This window comes from Oryza glaberrima, chromosome 6 (assembly GCF_000147395.1).
Source record: "Oryza glaberrima chromosome 6, OglaRS2, whole genome shotgun sequence".
Lineage (NCBI taxonomy): Eukaryota > Viridiplantae > Streptophyta > Magnoliopsida > Poales > Poaceae > Oryza > Oryza glaberrima.
In genome coordinates, this window is record NC_068331.1 from 7,095,567 (window position 1) to 7,114,712 (window position 19,146).

At 42.2% G+C, this 19,146-nt stretch overlaps 3 protein-coding genes across 5 annotated transcripts; all 3 read right to left on the reverse strand.

Moving 5' to 3' along the window:
• Positions 1-1,927: 1,927 nt before the first annotated feature.
• LOC127778097 (peroxidase 65-like) lies at positions 1,928-2,901 on the reverse strand. The gene is given in 2 exon segments (XM_052304753.1): positions 1,928-2,502; positions 2,505-2,901. Coding segments are annotated over 2 exon segments (972 nt in total).
• Positions 2,902-4,118: 1,217 nt separating this feature from the next.
• On the reverse strand, positions 4,119-8,585 carry LOC127776645 (chaperone protein dnaJ 16). Its single transcript, XM_052303138.1, has 12 exons — positions 8,080-8,585; positions 7,692-7,815; positions 7,542-7,624; positions 7,334-7,445; positions 7,143-7,247; positions 6,233-6,283; positions 5,698-5,784; positions 5,505-5,613; positions 5,279-5,427; positions 5,130-5,183; positions 4,650-4,936; positions 4,119-4,564 (listed from the first exon to the last, which is right to left on the reverse strand). Exons 1-11 carry the CDS (start codon positions 8,229-8,231, stop codon positions 4,655-4,657), a joined length of 1,308 nt encoding a protein of 435 aa, XP_052159098.1. The 5' UTR covers positions 8,232-8,585; the 3' UTR covers positions 4,119-4,564; positions 4,650-4,654.
• Positions 8,586-8,641: 56 nt separating this feature from the next.
• On the reverse strand, positions 8,642-16,900 carry LOC127776646 (putative DNA glycosylase At3g47830). Of its 3 annotated transcripts, none has more exons than XR_008018208.1 (6): positions 16,230-16,900; positions 15,949-16,152; positions 15,140-15,196; positions 14,794-15,049; positions 13,648-14,232; positions 8,642-8,761 (listed from the first exon to the last, which is right to left on the reverse strand). XR_008018208.1 is itself a non-coding variant. In XM_052303139.1 (5 exons), exons 1-4 carry the CDS (start codon positions 16,761-16,763, stop codon positions 14,807-14,809), a joined length of 1,038 nt encoding a protein of 345 aa, XP_052159099.1. In that variant the 5' UTR covers positions 16,764-16,900; the 3' UTR covers positions 12,832-14,232; positions 14,794-14,806. The 3 variants fall into 3 exon arrangements, 1 of the variants encoding a protein (XP_052159099.1); XR_008018209.1 differs by lacking the exon at positions 8,642-8,761 and having other exon boundaries at positions 12,833-13,786; positions 13,862-14,232; XM_052303139.1 differs by lacking the exon at positions 8,642-8,761 and having other exon boundaries at positions 12,832-14,232.
• Positions 16,901-19,146: the final 2,246 nt, after the last annotated feature.

Sequence of the window (19,146 nt, forward strand, 5' to 3'; positions counted from 1 at the left end):
TCTCTAAATATAATGGATTTTGGTGGATGTAACGCATTCTAGTACAACGAATCTAGACAAAACCTCTGTCCCTAAATATAATAGATTTTGGTGGGATGTGACATATCCTAGTACAATAAATCTTGTCTAGATTCGTTGTACTAGAAATGTATCACATCCCACCAAAATTCCTTATATTTAGGGACGGAGTGAGTAGAATAGGTTAGAGTTAGAGTTTTCTTTCCCCCTCAATGTATACCAAGTGTGTTCACAAATCACTCCCCCCGACCTAGTATAATTACACTAGTAGCATTTATCCCCTAAAGGGTCTATTTGTATTGAAATCGACAAAGGTGGATCCCACTTCATTTAGACTGCACTGAGCCATAAAGTACTGATAGATATCTTTTCAGTGTTGTATGCTCGTTTATTGCTATATGAATATTCTATCTGCCCTCAAAAAATATTCTATCTGCGGGCACCCTAGGTAATATACCGTCCAGTGTCCAACGTGACCATCACATGTATTTGGATAAGTAGGATAAAAATACGTTTGGTGATCACGTTGGATATTGGATAGTATATTACCTAGGGTGCCCCAACAATATCCATCTCTCTTTCCACAATCACATCATGCATATCACAAGCACATTCTAACTATCTAAGCTACCAAGACTAAGAAAAAAAAGACAAAAACGGAGCCCAAAACAATCATCGAAGAAGAGCTTGTTGTAAGGCCGCACAAAGGCTTTGACTTCGCGAGACAAGTGTTATCATTGCCGAGCTTGTCGCCTAGCAACATAGCAGCTCCAACTTCACAGCTGTTACATCATCATTGCCAAAGGTATCGCCAAAACGAACAAAACAACACCAACTGCTTGCTTTGGACATCAACCCAAGCCAACCAAGCACCACTTCTTGCAAACAGCTAACACTAGCACCCCTAGAGACTACAACATGTTATCGTTGCCGAGCTTTGTTGCACCACAACGAAGTAGCTTCGACTTCACCTAGCAGAAACGAAAAAAGTTGGATGCTCACCACAACCAAGAACAAAAGCCAGAAGGTGAATGCCTTGCCAAACAGCTAAGCCTATGGAGTTTCGACACTGGAGTCTACCAACGACCATCGTTGCACAGGCAAGGTTCTTGATAGTGGAGGAGAAATGACACCAAAACGACGCCTCCAAGAAGGGGAACAACACCTAAGGGTTTCGTCGTTGTCAAGCTAGCCAAAGGCTAGCCAAGGCTTTCACCAACAATTTTCATCCAACACCACACAACCCACCCACACAACATCGTCACCAGACCATCGCGTTGTCCCTCTAACTGCCAAGCCTAGCCACATCACCCGCAGCTCAGGCAAGTTCACGCCGCCCCCAATCTGGACATGGCATACCATTTACGAGGATTAAAACTGTATAAAAGTTTTTCTTCCTGTCTCTAGCTACATCTTCATTTGCATTTCATACTAACCGATTGTCCCAACTCTATATATATGAATACTGTAGCAGGAAGTGGAACTTTCTTCGTCGACAATCAACATTTGTTAAAGAACGGTTTTAAATAGTTACTTTTACCTTGATACTACTTCCTCCGTTTCACAATATAAGACTTTCTAGCATTATCCACATTCACATAGATGTTAATGAATTTAGACACAATGCTAGAAAGTTTTACATTGTGAAACAGAGGGAGTAGTATTTAATTTATTTGTTCGTGCCTTGATAATCGTTAGAAAACAGCCTAAAGTATATGACTACGAAATGATTTCACTTGTGAAAGTTGATTATTTCCCCTTTTTTTTTCCTCTCTGAACAGCTAGATATTTTCTTTTTATACCTACTAATTTGAATTTCTCCGTGTTATCTTCCTGCACTAATCTAAGATTAGACTATCAATGCTTCGAGGCACCGCCGCCGCCGCCGCCGCCACCGTGCGCGCCGCGATCAGCCGCGCGGGCCGCCGTTGTAGGCGTCGCACCGGCGGCGCACCTCGCCGTTGGCGCCGTTCTTGACGCCGTGGTGGCTGAGCCTCCGGGCGGCGCGCGCGAAGTCGGCGAAGAACGCCGTCTCGTTGGCGGCGTACCGCTCCACGTGCGGCCGCGTCCGCGCGTCGCCGTAGAGCTCCTGGTCGGTGGCGAGGAGGCCGAGGCCTCGCCGGAGGTTGACGAAGTACATGTTGTCGAACCTCCCCGGCGTCATCACGTCGTTGAACGCCGCGATGGTCGGGTCCCTCCGGTAGTCCCTGCACGCCTCCTGCAGCCGCTTCGCGAGCGCCGGGTTCATGGTCGGGTCGGCGCCGCCGTAGATGCGGGCGGCGAACTCCTTGCAATGGGAGAAGCCGAGGGTGTGTGCGCCGGAGAGCGCGACGAGGTCCTGGACGGTGAAGCCCTTGGCGGCGAACACGGCGACGAGGCGGGAGACGGTGAGGTTGGCGTGCGGGATCTCGGCGTCGGGCGCCGACGGCGAGGAGGAGAGCCCGTCCTTGCGGCCGAGGCGGAGCGGGTAGTAGGGCCCCCCGTCATGGTGACGAGGTCGCGCGCCGCGACGGCGAGGAGGTCGGCGCAGGAGACGACGACCGGGCACTCCACCTCCACCGCCGCCTTGGCGCGCGCCAGGGCGTCGAAGGCGTCACCCGGGAGCGACAGGTTCACGTCGGCGTCGCGCTCGGAGCGCGCCGCGGCGGTGGACGCGACCAGCACGGACGCGTCGCAGCCGCCGACGAAGCAGTCGTGGAAGAAGAGGCGGAGGACGCCCGCCGCCGTCGTAGGGTTGGAGATCTGCTTCTGCGCCAGCACGTCGGCGATGATCCGGTCCGCGCGCGGGCACGTCTTGCTGTAGTAGTCCGCCGACATCTTGGCCTCCGCGGCGGCGGCGGCGGCGGCGAGCAATGCCAGGACGACGACGAGGTGAGTGTCCATGGTCGGTTTCTTGGCAGCGTGCGATGCTACACCTACCTTTTGCTAGCTAGCTTACCTTCAGGTATCTGAGATCTCGCCATGGATGGAGGAAGGATTAGATGGCGGGAGAGCTTCTTGGAGGAGAGCAAATGGAAGGAAAGAGAGTGGTAGGGAATGGTCTCAGGACTTGGTGTCAACAGAGTTCATAAAGCCGATCGATTTTCGTTAAACCGTTAGGTCTTGGTTCGTAAAAACCGATCGATATTAACCGGGTTCTGTACGACATTGATCGAAAATCGTTGATTTTTATTGGTTCTTCTTTGTTGATGAGGAGCGGTTTTTACTTTGAAAATGAAAAGGGGATTTTATTGTCCGATGGAAATATGGAATAATTTGAAATTATCTTATACTCCCTCCGTCCCACAATAGTTGACGTTTTTGACTTTTTATTTGCAACGTTTGACCATTCGTTTTATTTAAAAAATTAGTGCAAATATAAAAAAAGATAAGTCATATGTAAAGTACTTTTGATAATAAAGCAAATGATAAACAAAATAAATAATAATTCTAAAATTTTTTGAATAAGACGAATGATCAAACATTGACAAACAAAAACTCAAAAAGACAAGTAATATGGGACGGATGTAGTAATTCAATAAAAACAAGAGTTAGTTGCATTCGATAATTCCTCTTCCCAATTTCTACTCCCTCGTTTTTCGCGCGAACGTTTTCCGAACTACTAAAACAATATGTTTTTTTAAAAAAAATATAGAAAAGTTGCTTTAAAAAACCATTAATGTATTTTTCAATTTTTAATCTAATATACTTAATTAATCATATAATAGTATGTTACCTCGTTTTAATCCATTTTGTAATTATTGCATGCTTTGGGCTGACGGCGATCACATGATCAATAACATTTTGCGCCCTCGTTTTAATCCATTTTGTAATTATTACATGCTTTGGGCTGACGGCGATCACATGATCAATTACATTTTGGGTCCTTTTGGAACGAATAAATTTTGCCTGAGGATCTCAAAGGACGCTATTCAGTGCTAGCAAAATCGTTGACAACTTGAGATGTGAATTGCTTGTTAAAAGAGAGATTCCATGGAGTTGGCATCTCCTATGGCTCATGGCAACATTCCATAGCTTCAGAATTTTGCAAAAACGGCAACTTAGTTCGATGCAAGAATACTTTGCTCCAGCTTAGCATGCATCAACAAACTACACATGAATGACAAATCCAAAACTGGGTAAATGGTTTGTCTTTCTTACACATCAGGAATCCAGACGAGGGAAGAAGGTACATTATGTACAGCAAGCATATGGTGAAAAGAACCTATATTTACAACTGCTTACAAAGGGAATCGAAACAAAACTAAACATACGAATATACGATGAAAAGAATCATAATTGGACAATGGTGGCTGCACATATGACAAGCTATGGATGCTTCTATCTCACGATCACATCACGAGCTCGGTCTCTTAATTATTTTGATACAGTTCGATGAGTGGCCACTGACCAAAAGGAGCTTCAAGGGGATCGAAAAAAATATTTCTCCAACCATCTCAGGCCTGCACCCAATCTTTCTAGAATAAACCAGGGAGGGGTTCTGTTATGAATGGTCAGGGCCAAAATGCTCTGTATTTTGGTTAAACAGTATGATGCAGGGAATTACCTGCAAAAACCAAAGGTGAAAGATAAGTATACTGAGGATACTTCATAAGAAAATACTAAAAATAGCACAGCGAAGAATATATTACATCACTCAGCATGGCTTTCTCCTGTCAATTTTGAAAGGAATGTTTAACCATTTCTTCTTTGGGAACCGCTCTTTGGTTTTCTTTTCGTTTGAATCTTCATCTGCACTTCTGCATCCACCCGTGGGTTGGTCTTTCACTCTCTTTTCCTTTCTCTGACTGTTTTCCTCCTCACCTTTGGAAAATTTTGAAGGCGATTTAGCTTTACTCCTGCTTGAACTCCTCTTCAGTGGTGAATTGTTGGTATAGGACGCATGGATTTCATTCCTTTCCTTCAGAAGATTATCGATCTACAAAAAGACCATGTGGACTAAGAAAATAGTAGAGTACTCCCTCCGTCCCATAATATAAGGGATTTTAGGTGGATGTGACGCATCCTAATACAATGAATCTGGACAGTACTAGGATATGTCACATCCACCCAAAATCCCTTATATTATGGGACGGAGTACAAAAATGACTATGCAATAGAATTGTACATACTGCTTGCATTTCTTGTGTGTATCTGCTGGTCATCTCAGTGAACTTTGCCAAAACCTGTGAATCTCGGAATATGAAAAATGTTGACAGCTGACGCCCAGTGCATAGAAAGAATGTGAGGGAAAACAAGGGGAAAGGCAGCAACCACATACTTCTCTGTACTCGGTCTCAAATTTGGATAGCTCTGCTCGTTTTGTGAGTATCTTTGCCTCAACACTCTGGAGCTTCTCCTTTTCAGCAGGGAAAGATTCACCACATACAACCTCTATAGTATAGTTCACACTTCTGAAGAAATTGTCACCTGAGTGAAGTGTAGAGTTTAAGGGGATTCGTACTGTCTTAAGTAATTGACACTGCACCAACAAACAAAGTGATTACCATAGACAGCAAAGAAGTGTGTGCCTGGTTTTAGTTCATTTATATCACATGGTTGGAAGCTGTCCAATCTTTTAAAGAAGGCACTATCAGGATCCTTTGCAGCAGCTGCCTGAAATTAAAAGGAACTTGTGAGAAATGAATCACAGAGAAGCACTTGGAGGATTCAACAACGATGACACATATGTAAACTCACCAGGTTGTTTTGTTCAAAACGATACACAGGAAAGCCAAGAAAATACATCCCAGCAGAAGTAACCTTCCCAGTCTTTACACTGTCTTCCTGCGTAAGGTTGTGCAGATGGAACAAGAGAGAACAAACTTAAGCCACTTGCATATTGCATGAAGCAAAGGTTGTCAAAGCAAAAACATATTCACCGGTTTGCTCATTACATGGTGTTACAGTTTAATAGCGAATTCAATAGACAAGAGTATAGGACTGCTCAAACTTGTTTGTGAATCTGCAGGACTGACAACTATGCAGCATTTTATATTGCTACATAGTTGAAACTATGATAATTTTGCAGATAATAAGCTAACTTTTAAGTCATTTTTGCACACACAATGTTTAAATAGGGAGACCAATTTCTTAGTAATGGATAGTTTAGATAGGGATTGCGCGCAACCCCTTGAGGTAGGCAGGGTTTTAATCTCTATCCAAAACCTCCACATGCTCAGATGTAAAGCTGATTAAATTTATGTGCAGAAGAACAGGATTCTGGCACTCTTACCTGCAAAGCAAGGCTCAGGCCACCATTTTCTTCAAGCTCAAAGTAAAGCAACTGAAATTGTATGCAAGAATAACAATGTTAAGGGTCTAAGTAAAGGAAAAGGACATTAAACCAAGAGAATTTTATGTATTCAATCAATAGTATTGAATAAATGTTTTACATGCTAAGCATTGTGTGACTCAACTTTATCAAAGCCATGAGATAACAGGATAAACAAAAGCTGACATAATTATTACAGAAACACATGTGGATGATGCATGTTGTATTCCATCATTTAAACTGCCAGATCAAAATAATTTCATTATCAGAGCCCTCTCAAAGAACCCTTCCAAAAGTGAATACAACAAAACAATATTTTTTTGTACCATAGGTGTGATTATTCTATATATGCAGCACAGCCAGTACTTATTGATCACACAGAACATGCATTTAAAGGACAGGTTACCATTGTTTATTACTCCCTCCGTTTCATATTATAAGTCATTTGACTTTTTTCCTAGTCAAGTTTGACTAAGTTCATAGAAAAAATTAGCAACATTCAAAATACCAAACTAGTTTCACAAAATCTAACATTGAATATATTTTGATAATATGTTTATTTTGTGTTGAATAAACTAATATATTTTTCTATAAACTTGGTCAAACTTGATTAGAAAAAAAGTCAAACGACTTATAATATGAAACAGAGGGAGTACTATATGTCAAAAGTAAATTATCTAAATTTCACCAACTGAAGGGCAAATTTTCTCATTGTCAAACAAGGATAGCTTCACTACGCAGGATAAATGTACACAACTTGAACAAGTCTAGATCAAAATAAATTAAAACAGAACTGACAACACCAGAACCGCATGAAATGTACTTACGAAACACAGGTTACATGATAAAACATTTGCTAACAAAAACCAACCTTAAATTTGCTTCTATCAGTTGATTTCACACGACAAACTAACCCCATTTTAGCTTCCTTTTCTGTTATGTCAACAGAATAAAAATGAGCTGATTGTTTTTCCACCTGGCCACATGCAGCTTTCAATTATTTAGTTGCTAACATCAAGAAAAGAAGCATTGGATGATGGACAGCTAGTTGCCATTACCTACCTTCCTGTGAACAGAGTTTCCAAGCTGGAGCTGAGAAACCATAACCGATCCATTCAATGCCTCCTCTAAAACTGTTGCTGATACGGTTGTCTTTATCGGCACACCAAGTTTGCTGCACATACGTACGCACAGTTAAGAAAAAAAAAAGCAGCATAACAAGCTAGTAGCAAACAGTAAAAGAAATATAACATCAGTAAAATGTTTTTACCTGAAAAGAGCAGCAAACACGGTGTTCACGGTATTGAGACTCGATAGGTCCAGCTCCAATTCCTGGCTATCGGCTTCGATGGCCTGAACAAATTGCACCAGTTGCCATAACATGGTAGATTAAAAATTACCAGTTCATGCAAGAACTAACCTCAAATCCTGATGTGTCGTACTGCCGCCTCTTATCGGGATCTGACAGGATGTTGTAGGAGAATGTGACTTCCTGGAACATGTCTGATGCAACAGGGTCATCGCCATTCTTGTCCGGGTGGTACCTGCCTCAATTTGCAAGGAAAACTTCTGAAACCATTGCAACATTGATAGCAAAGCAAAAAAAGAAGAACTAATCTCCACACAAGAATGGCTAGCAAGATTAAATGCGCCCCCAAATCCCTCCAAAAGTTCACTAAACAGTAAATAAGCTCCTATAATTTATCTTATCTCGCACGAATTCCCGCGAGACGCGTTCATCTAGGACTAGGATGCCAGAAGGATCGAATGAGGGGGCCGAATCTGAGGGTGAGGCGGGGAGTGCTCACTTGAGCGCCATGCGGCGGAAGGCGCTCTTGATCTCCTGGTCGGTGGCGTTGCGCCCCACGCCGAGCACCTCGTACGGGTCCCTCCTCTGCGCCGCCGTGGCGGCCGGGTCCCCCTTCTCCGACTTGAACGACCCGAACCTCGAACCCGCCATGGCCTCCGCCTCCTCCCTGACCTCTCCTCCGCCGCCGCGTCAACCCCTCCCGGCTCTTCACAGCAGCAACAGCAACAGCAACAGCCGCGTCGCGCTCGGATCTCGCGCCGAGCGGTGGGGGGCGGCAGTGGCTGCTGCGCTGTTGCGGCCGGGGCAGTAGGCGCAGGCTCACCGCCCCCTCATCCCCGTCGCGGCGAAGACCTCCGCCCCTTCTGGCTCGCGCCGTAGCAGCGGAGGCGGAGGCGGAGTGGAAGGCAAGGGGAAGCCGCGCCCGCGCGGCGATGGCGTGAGGTGGCGGCGCGACGCGACGCGGCGGCGAGCGAGGCCGGCGAAAATGGGAGGAGGGAGGCGTGGGAGTGAGGTGGTGGTGGGGGGAAGAGGTGGCATAGTAGGTGTACCTCGTGGTGGGGCCGTGGGGCCCGCAGCTCAGTGGGTGTTGGTGTAGTGTGGGCCCCGTCAGTTGTAGCCATTCGCTGTACACGTGACAGCGGTTGGCCTGGCCTTGGCCTTGTGGCCTTGTGGGGGCACGCCTGTCAGTGATAGCGGCCATTATTCTCTACTAGGAGTATATATTTTTCTCTTTGAAACATTAGAGCAAGTTTAATAGTATAGCCAACTACTGACTCCAATTCATTTATAGTCATTCTAATAGCTCATTCATATAATAGTTATATACTCCCTCCATCCCAAAATATTTGACGCCGTTGACTTTTTTAAATATGTTTGACCGTTCGTCTTATTCAAAAAATGTAAGTAATTATTAATTCTTTTCCTATCATTTGATTTATTGTTAAATATATTTTTATGTATACATATAGTTTTACATATTTCACATAAGTTTTTGAATAAGACGAACGGTCAAACATGTTTTAAAAAGTCAACGACGTCAAACATTTAGGGAAGGAGGTAATACTACACTATTAATATCTGGTCCCATATGTCATATACATACTATGTCTTGGAGTCCGTGCTATACCTGGCTACAAATCTATAGCCCGCTGCTCTTATCTCTTCTTATTTATCTCTTTAAAATATATTTGTAGCTTAGTTTATAGCCTGCTATTGTACCTGCTCTTAGGTACATCTAGGAGTACTCCGTATCTTTGATCTTAGTGATAGCAGCTATTAGCCTATTAATCTCTCTTTTTTTTTCTTTTTAACTGTTTTGAAAAGCAAAGTCGTTCTCTTTCCTCTCCTTTAAAGAAAGGTTTCAAAAAAACTCAAGTAAACTGATCCATAAAAAAACCACCCAAAAAACTTATGATCCCGTTATAGCATACTTGTAGTGATCCTCCACCATCACATAAAAACATTTTTGGTCTCATAAAATCCGTAAACCTTGATAAACAGATTTCTTTAAAAGCCAACCATCATAAAAAGACCGAACAACCCACCATTGCAACTCGTGCTTCATCTCTCTTGGAGTTGAAGCCCAACCAAACAGTTTCAGCTCCACCTAAACTAGGAGCGAAGTTGGATGGAACACTATCACAAAATGAACTAGAGAAGTGGAGCTAGGTTTAGATTGCTCCATAACTCTACTCCAGACCCAACTTCTATAGCTAAATTTAGGAGTTGGAGCTCTACCAAACAGAGCCCTATAATTACATACTCTCTTCGTTTTATATTATAAATTAGTTTGATTAAATACAAAATATTTTAATAATATGTTTGTTTTGTGTTAGAAATGCTATCTTTTTTTATGAATTTGAAACTTAAATAAATTTAACTTGAGAAAAGGTGAAAGTGACTCGTAATATGATGAAACAGAGGAAGCATTTATGCGAAGTGAGCGTTCCGATTAGATTTCTTGTGGTGAAACCAACCCACTCAGATTCAATTTCTAGACTTAGACACAGGTGCTCGGCTATTTTGCGGTAGGCGATGTACCCGTCGACAACAAGGCACCCGTGGTGACTTTATAAATCTCAAGATATACCGGTTCAGTCTTCCGGCTATGCTCATAGGGGTAGGATGTGCATGTGTGTATTCATAGGAGGTGAGTGTACGCATGTTGTAAGCGTCTTCGATTGCATATTGTTTTAAAAAAAACGGAGGAAGTATGTATGAAGTTTCAGTTGCCCTCTCGCCCCTGGCATGTGGGGCCCGTGTTTTTGATTGATGAGCCGGGCCCAATGAGGCTGTTGCCGACCGGAGTGACTCCTTTTGTTGCATTTGCACGGTTGCTCACGCCTTTAGACTTTATCAAATGATGATACTTAATAAGCAAACATAAGTAGTGAACGCTTACATGTTCTTGTAGTTTAAAACTGTCATGATCTGTTAAAGTTTATGTTTTAGGCTGCAGCTTATATAGACAGAGACAATGTAATAGTACCGTTGTTAGGTAACATCATCACGGTTTTCTTTATGCGAGGATAACACCAAAAGCTTTAGACCTAACCTAACCACTTCCGTCAAAGAAATGACACCACCCCATAAATTTCTTTGGGCTTGAGCTAAATAAATTAGCCCAGTGAATAGGCTTCAGATCACACCACTGATTCTCGAAAAACCGCTGAGTAGCAGAAGTGAGATTTTTTTAAAAAAAACTCCGAGAAAATGGTCAATTTATCATATTATTTTCATTTTAATTACGCTCTAGCCTACTTACTTAGCGGGTCAACCGATCAATTTCCCTAAAGTTAACGATTTCTTAGGTTTGGGACTTTTGAGCTAAACAGATTTTAAGCATTTGGGGATTATTCTTAGAATCTGTTTGGAATGCATTTTTTGCTACGGCTTATAAGCGAAGATACGTTGCAACCTCCATGAATTCTATTCTTATATATTATGTTCATGTAATAAAATCAGCTGTGTTGCTATATATTTTTGTGTACATGTGTACTCACTAACTTTAGTTTTGTGCTTTACAATTTCATTTTCACTGAATTAGATGGATAGTATAAATATATGATAAAATGTTTCTTCGAAAGAAAATCCAATTTCACCTTGTCGCATCGCATTATTTTCTTACTGTCTATACTCATTACATAGAGATGACATTAACACCATCAATTTAGAATCCTAGATCTGACCCTCGTAGTTTATACTTTATAGGCCTACCCCTCCGTGTCAAAATAATTCAAAGGTTGAGTTATTTTGAAATGGAGAGAGTACACTGAGTATGACTGGTCGATCCAAATACTTCAAGACTATAAGTTAAGACACGTGATCTAGGATTTGAGGCAACGAAAACTAATTTTAGGATATGACTTATACTTTTACGTTTAACATTTTCAAAAGTCATGGCTGAAAAAAGAAAAACACTAAAGTTAATTCTAAAATTAAAATTTGGCTATGGATCGTTAGAGCTTAAGCTATATTGACAGGCGCGATGTTACTACAGCTCCTTTAGTTGATGACATGATCAATATTTGAAGCTAAGACCATAGCTAATCATGATCTATTTCCTCGATTTGTACTGTTAAGGTGCAGAAAAACGTGCATACAACATTAGACCACTATAGCATTATTTACTGTAGCTACATATATTGCCGATCGAACGGTGTACGTGCACCCCAATGCACGAGCGATGCGATTTACTGTAGCTGCATCTATTGCTGATCGAACGGTGTACGTGCATCCTAATGCACGGACACTGTAAAACCTCCGTAGATAGTTGCTACGGCAGAGGATCCATTTCCAATTGATCAAGGATATATGACAATTGTTTAAAAAAAGATATATGATGGATGCAGGTCCTCTAGAATGCTAGATACATATGAGCCTCATACTCATAAATCCTCGAGCCTATATACAAGTAAGCACTACTACATACTCCCTCCGTCCCAAAAAAAGGCAAACCTTGAATTTCCGTGTCCAACTTTGACTGTCCGTCTTATATGAAATTTTTTTATAATTCGTATTTTTATTGTTGTTAGATAATAAAAATGATTAAGGGCCCCTTTGAATCGCAGGGTAGAAAAAAACGGAGGAATAGGAAAAACACAGGATTCTGACATGAATTGAAGTGTAAAACAGAGGATTGCAAAACACAGGAAAAACACAGGAATGGTCGTTTGATTGGAGCGCAAGAAAAACACAGGAATCGGATGAGAGAGATAGACTCAAAGGAAATTTAGCAAGAGCTCCAAATTTTCCAAGAGGTTGGAGCTCTTGCTAAATTTCCTCCAAAATCCACATGCAATGTGCCATTCCATAGGAATTTCATAGATTTGGAAAGCTTCAATCTTTTGAATCAAAGGGCCAAATAGAAAAATTTCCTATAGGATTAGAATCCTATGAAATTCCTACATAAATCCTTTGATTCAAAAGACTAATACTTTGTGCGTGACTTGTCTTTTTAATTTTTTTAATAATTTTTTCAAATAAGACAGATGGTCAAACGTTGAGCACGGAAATCAGGGTTTATCTTTTTTTTTTGGGACGGAGGGAGTATGCAATACTGCATTAAATAATACTGTAGAGGATCTAGATTGACATTGTATTTAACAGTGCCCTGATGATGCCCATTAAGTAGGCTCAGTAAGTCGCTATAAAACCCACTTAATAATGTAGTTATATTTATAACTCTATTTTTACTAGTCAATCAAAAATAAACTACTATTTCTGATGAAATTTTTTTGACATTTATAATAAAATTCGATCATCTATACCCACAACTAGCGTATAGGGTCGGCAAAAAGTGCGAGAAGACTTTACCTTTTTTTTAAGCCACACAGGCAAGTCCTCACACAAGATAAATACGAGAATTAAATACCCTTATTATGGAATATTTCATCGCTCTATCTCTATGATATATTAATTAATAGTAATAACTTCTTTTAGAGGCTTTAAAAATATATATTAACTTTTTTTAAAAAAAAATCCGTTGCAATGCATAGGTATTATGCTAGTACTTTTAAAATTCAGACAATTAATAATTTCCCAAATGCTTAGTTCTAAAACAAAACAAAGGGTATACGTAGATTTGCTAAAAAGTGCTTTCATGATCGTAAAACTTAGATTTTATAAAGTTCTACAAATTGATGGTTGGAATCTTAAAAGTTTAAACAGATCTTTTCCTAAACATCGAATATTTATGACAAGAAGGAGCAGTATGCTAGTTTTTTTTTTTTCAGCCAGTGGTACAGCCCACTTGTATCTCTGTTAGCGTTAAGACAGATCAATAACTGTAAAAGGCACTTGACTTTCACTCCAGATGTTCCCATTAAGACAAGCCTCTCAGGTTAACTTGACAGAGTGCATTGCAACCTAACCAAAGATCAAATCAAATGATTCGCAGTACTAAACTTCGTGTAAAGCAAGAAGCAAACTGCCCAGCTGCTCCATCACATCACATGGCAGCACATTGCTCTACTCCAAAGCATACGGTACCAAATGTGCATCAAGGTCCAGTACGTTGTCAATCAAGATTTTCAAAAGCGACTACAGTTAAGTTTAGTACTGAAACCTGGTTGCACAATTGCCCGTCCCATTGGGGCAGGTGGGGTGGCGAGACTCAGATGGGATTGCACTGATGGTGACCGAGAACATATGCTGAATCTAACTGACATACCAGAATCTTTAGCTCACCGTCAGCCACTGCTTGCCTGGAAATCACAAGCCTCCTTGTCAGGCACAAGACATCATGTGCACCAGAAAAGTCGAGGATACCTGGTGCATACAATTGGTTTTGGTTGTGGTCTGTTGGTGCCTTTTTCTCTGTTTAGCGCACTTTAGAGCAAAAATGTTAGGATTCCTTTGGTCAGTGTAATCAATGAGATATGTATCGATTAAGTCGATATTCCCCCAGTGTTTTGCTTCTCATCCAAAGTTCCAAACTAAATTCCCTAGCTAGTGTCACTTACATGGTAGAAATGAGTTCATATCATACAACTGAAGCCTGGAAGCTCTCTAGTCTCTACTGATAAAACAAGAAACCGAACCTGAGGTTTCCATCAGATGAGACATTTCAGCGCATAAATCCTTTTACCATTAGCATTGTTGGGAGGTTATGACACCACCTTCAGAAAATATCAATAACCACAAACAATTCCTACATTTGCAAAAGATTATGTCATGAATGATTGGGTGGAGACTGGAACAGCGATTAGGTATCATATTTTACATCATTCAGAGTGCTTTTGCCAGTAAGAAAGTAGCTGCAAGCAAGGTCATATGATTAACTTACAATATCCCAACACAATAAAGAGGGCATGATTCCCATAGGCAAATAACACAGTAGAATTTTCATTGAATAAATTTCTTGACACCAGAATAAAACAGCATTGTAAAAACTCAGCATGTTACCCATGAAGTATAACTCTCTTTATTTTTGACATACCAACTATAACTCTCTTTTAAACATAGGTACTTCCTTAATAAGCAAGAAGCAAGTAATAGTTGACCTCTCTAGGATAAATTTTGGGCCTATATTATGCACTTTAAGATGTGCAGCAGAAGTGTAGTGCTTACGAAAATTCTAAAGTTGAGAAACCAGCTCATGATCTAACTTTCGAATAATAAAACAGCTAGTTGAAGAACATTTACTGGAGAGCACAATATAGTTGGCACGCAGCATATACATATCATTTCGAAATGGGACCAAGTAGCTTACCTTGGCTATTGGCCTATTGCTTCATCTTTTCTTCAGTGCAACAATAACTTGCTAGGGGGCACATAGAATTTGAACCGGTGGTTTTCTGGCCTCCTAACTTTTTGGAACATGATTGACAGAGCTTTCCATGAGTTACAAATAGACAATTCAGATCAAATTTTAGATCATCAGGAATTTTGCTGTTCAGATGAAGATATGCCCTCTCTCTGCTAGCTGTTGCAGGAACCCAACCAATAGCGTTTGTAATACGGAGTACCTATTATAGAAATGTATGTTATTACATATACGCCATACACACTAAACTGACTTCTTGGTATGGACAAGAACCACATAAAGTTACACATACATGAGTATCTACTGGAAAATCATCCTTCTGAAGATAGAACATCAGCACACACGCCACCTGTCATAACATGCATAATTGCATATATTAGAAAGATCATCAGCTATATGCACACTTACTCAAGCAGCCAATATAGTATTAAGCAAGCAATCAAAGAGCGTAAAAAGATATTATAAACATTCACAAGTAAGGTCCCTTCTTTGATTTGGGAATGCTGTTTGAATTCCACTGTCAATCATAATTGCAAAAGTTTCCATTGACAACTCCAGCCATGATTGTAACTACCACCCTTAGTAGAAGGAAAATTGTTGGACAATTGCACTCCGAATACAAGAATCTAGAAGAAGCTCCATGCCATTGCACGCAGGCTACCAGGCACCTGTTTCTGTTAGCCATTCATTGCAAAGCAAAACTGGTTGTTGGTGACTAACACCCATCCATAATCACACAGCAATATTTAAGTATAACCGACACAAGCATATGATTTCAGTCACAAGGGCATACTTTCTCTAATTTCCTTTTCATACAACTTAGTACCAACACTACTGTTAGCCAAAATACTTTGCAGGCTTTTGCGGAAACTTGAGTTCAGGCTGTATTAACTTACATGGCAACAAGAAAAGCAACTTGCTTTGCTTTTGATCATTATCTACCATCATGCAAACTACAACTACTTCTCACTAGTCACATTTTATCAATTCCTCATCCTTCACAACAAAATCAATACTAGCATTCTCTACATTACGATGAAATCCAACAGGACGAAAACCAAATTCGCTGAAGAAACAGGAGAAGAGAGAGATGGAACTCACAGTCTTTGGCCCGATCCCTTTGAACCGAGATAGCTCAGTCTTCACCTCATCCACGGACAGATCCCGCAAATACTCGAGGCAAATCTTGCCTCGCCTCTCCCGGACGCCCCTCAGCATCGCCCTTATCCTCGCCGCCTTCGTCGCCGCAAGCCCCCCGCACCGGATGGCGTCCTCCAGCCTCTTCCCCTCCTCCTCATCCACCACCTCCAAAAACGAAAACGAATCGCGCATCAGAGGACACGAGGGAGCTTCTAGAAGCTTCCTGGATGCGGCCACCAAACCTGGTCCCAGGTGGGGAACGCGGCCTTGAGGGCGGCGAAGGCGCGGCGCGAGATGGCGTCGGTGGTGTTCTGAGAGAGGAGGGTCGTGACGAGGCCGTCGAGGACGGTGGGCGGCGGAGACGGATCGCCATCCGTGTCCTCCTCCGGGTCCGGGGATGTGTCGAGGCCGAGGCGGCGGCGGCGGCGGCGGAAGGGCGCGAACTCGTCGGGGAAGCCGTGGAAGGCGAGGAGGGCGTCGCGGACGGCGAGGCATTGGGCGGGGGAAGGGGAGGGGTGGTCGTGGTACGGCTCCGGCGAGGGCGGAGGCTTCCGCTTGGGCTTCCGGGTCATCTCGCTGGCCTGCGCGGCTTGGCCGGCGGCGCCGTGGAGGTGGCGGTTGCCGGCGACGAGGTGTGGTGTGGGCGTGTGGCCGTCAATAGGTGAACAAATGGGCCGAACGTCACGGCCTGGCCCAGCCACGATTAGGCATGGCTCCTGTAGCGGGCCATACCGTGCAGGCCCATGTGCTAAGGCGTCGGCCCAAGCACGGTCCATGGAAACTACGGGCAGTGCCGGCACGGGCCCAAATATGACATGTGGGCCGGTATAGGCCCATTATCACGTTTGGCCCAGAATTTGAATACGAGGCCGAAAAAAGAGAAATAAGATAAAAAGGAAAATTAAAAGAAGGAAAAAAAAAGAAAGGACCTGTTTACTTTGATGAAAAAAAACCTTACCAAATTTTGCCAAAAAAACATTGCCAAAAATTTTGGCAGGATTTCTTATATAGTTACCAAATTTGGTAGCAAACTAAATGTAGCTACTATTTTGGCAACTTTATCAAAATTTGGTAAGGTTGAAAATGTTATCAAAGTGAACAGGCCCAAAATTATAAAGAAAAACTAGAAAAAATGACAAAAATAGTGGGAAAAAGAAAATAACATATGGAAAATTTGGGAAAATGAGAGAAAATAGACAAAATATATTTTAAAAATAGGAAAAATGGAAAAAAACAGATGAAAAATTATGGGGAAAATTTGGTGGGGCGATCGACCATGCGATTTTTTTTCATTTTTAAATTTATTTTTTTAATATTTACAGAAATATTATATCGGCGAAAAGATTTACAAAAATAGATACTAACGCTCTCTATTTGGGCGGCAAGCTGACGTGGCACACGGGCGCATGACGGTCTTTTTAGGGAGCTGCGAATTTTGCGCGTGGCCCCCTTACCGTCCTCTGTCTGGGCGGCAAGAGGCCTCCGTGCAAAATTCGCAAGGGCGGCAAAGGTCTCATATGCAAAAAGAACCATCCAATTGCTTTTTTGGCAGCACAAAAATTGTATTTAGCCCCTTACCGCCCTTACGGAGGGCTGCAAAGAGTCTAAACGCAAAATGCGCACACGACACCGTTACGACGCCGTGTGCCACGTCAGCTTGCCGCCCAAATGGAGGGCGGAAGGGTCTATTTTTGTAAATCTTTCCGCCGATATAATATTTCTGTAAATATTAAACAAATAAATTTAAAAATGAAAAAATTCCGACCATGCTCGTACTTGGGCCGTAGCGTGCTAGCCCAATGGAAATCGTGTCATCCTGTGCCAGCCCATGGACTCAAGCGTCGCTCCAAGCACGACACGGCTAAACGGGTCGTGCCGGAACAACCCACGAGTGGGCGTGCTTGGGCCGACTATAGTGCTGTCTTGTCAGGCCGGTATGCCTCGGCCCGGCCCATATGGCCACCTAGCCGTGTTGGTGGTTGGAGTGGGCAGGTTTGACGTGAGGACGTCGAAGAGATTGAAGAAATGGGCCTTGCCGTGCTTATGGGCCATGCTGAAAAGATGATCTTGGACCAAAACATGAAGAATCTCTTTTTAAGGCTTGATCATGCTTTGTAATGGTACATGCCGTTCCCTTATAATTAAAGAATAGTTGGTTGGACAGATTAGGAATAAAGCACGGCCTACACCTATATAATTGGGGATTGACTGGATGGGTGGATTGAGAAGAAAGTAACAATACTGCGATGGTTAAGCCCAATAAAAAGGAGGATACGGTAAGAAGGGAACAAAAGCAGGAAGATAAATGTAGTTCCCCCTGCTTTGAGAAAAGAGAAAAACTATTGTACGGGATACCGTCCGAACGGAATAGTTTAATGAAGTAATCTATGACTTCCTCGATACGGACATAAGTCAATCTGATTTCGTGCACAATCATACCTCCAGCGACACGCGGACATGAGCAGCTAAGTGTGTTGCAGGCCTGCAATCCTCATGAGTACTCGTGGGCACGTGACACGAGCAGACATGTCACACCAGTATCTGAGTTGGTGACAATACAATATGATAAAGCTAGGCAAATTAGTGTATTTATGGGTGTATGTTCACACTGAGAAGACATGGGACTTTAATAGTATTTTTTTAATCGTTCGTCTCTTTGGAAATTGTGCTGTTCTCATTCCATGAATTGTACAGGATCATATCTCGTTTGGACAGAAATATGTATCAGTTCTTGATATCTTTTAGGTATCATGACCTAATATCTAACCGGTATTAGGTGATACCTCTCAAGTATTACTTGATACTTGGTAGAAATCGCATGGTACCTAATTGGAATCATCCGATACCTGATGAGTATCACCGTTTGGATAGAAATATGTATCGGGTAGTCCTAATACCAGTTTCTGATACCTGATAAGTATCATCATTTGGACGGAAATATGTATCCTGTCCTGATACCTAACCGGTATTAGGTGATACCTATCAGGTATCGAGTGATACCTCGCAAGTATTATATGATACTCGGTAGAAATCGCGTGATACCTGATTGGAATCGTCTGATACCTAATAAGTATCACCGTTTGGATAGAAACATGTATCATGTCCTAATACCTAACCGGTATCAGGTGATATCTATCAGGTGGTATCTCGCTACCTGAT

Coding starts and splice junctions, on each gene's coding strand:
- LOC127776645 (XM_052303138.1), bottom strand. CDS start 8,231: ATGGCGGGTTCGAGGTTCGGGTCGTTCAAGTCGGAGAAGGGGGACCCG. Junction 7,625..7,691: donor ACGACACATCAGGATTTGAG/GTTAGTTCTTGC, acceptor CAATTTGTTCAG/GCCATCGAAGCCGATAGCCA. Junction 6,284..7,142: donor CTGATAGAAGCAAATTTAAG/GTTGGTTTTTGT, acceptor ATACAATTTCAG/TTGCTTTACTTTGAGCTTGA.
- LOC127776646 (XM_052303139.1), bottom strand. CDS start 16,763: ATGGACCGTGCTTGGGCCGACGCCTTAGCACATGGGCCTGCACGGTAT. Junction 16,153..16,229: donor CGTTCCCCACCTGGGACCAG/GTTTGGTGGCCG, acceptor TCGTTTTTGGAG/GTGGTGGATGAGGAGGAGGG. Junction 15,050..15,139: donor ATTTTCCAGTAGATACTCAT/GTATGTGTAACT, acceptor TTTCTATAATAG/GTACTCCGTATTACAAACGC.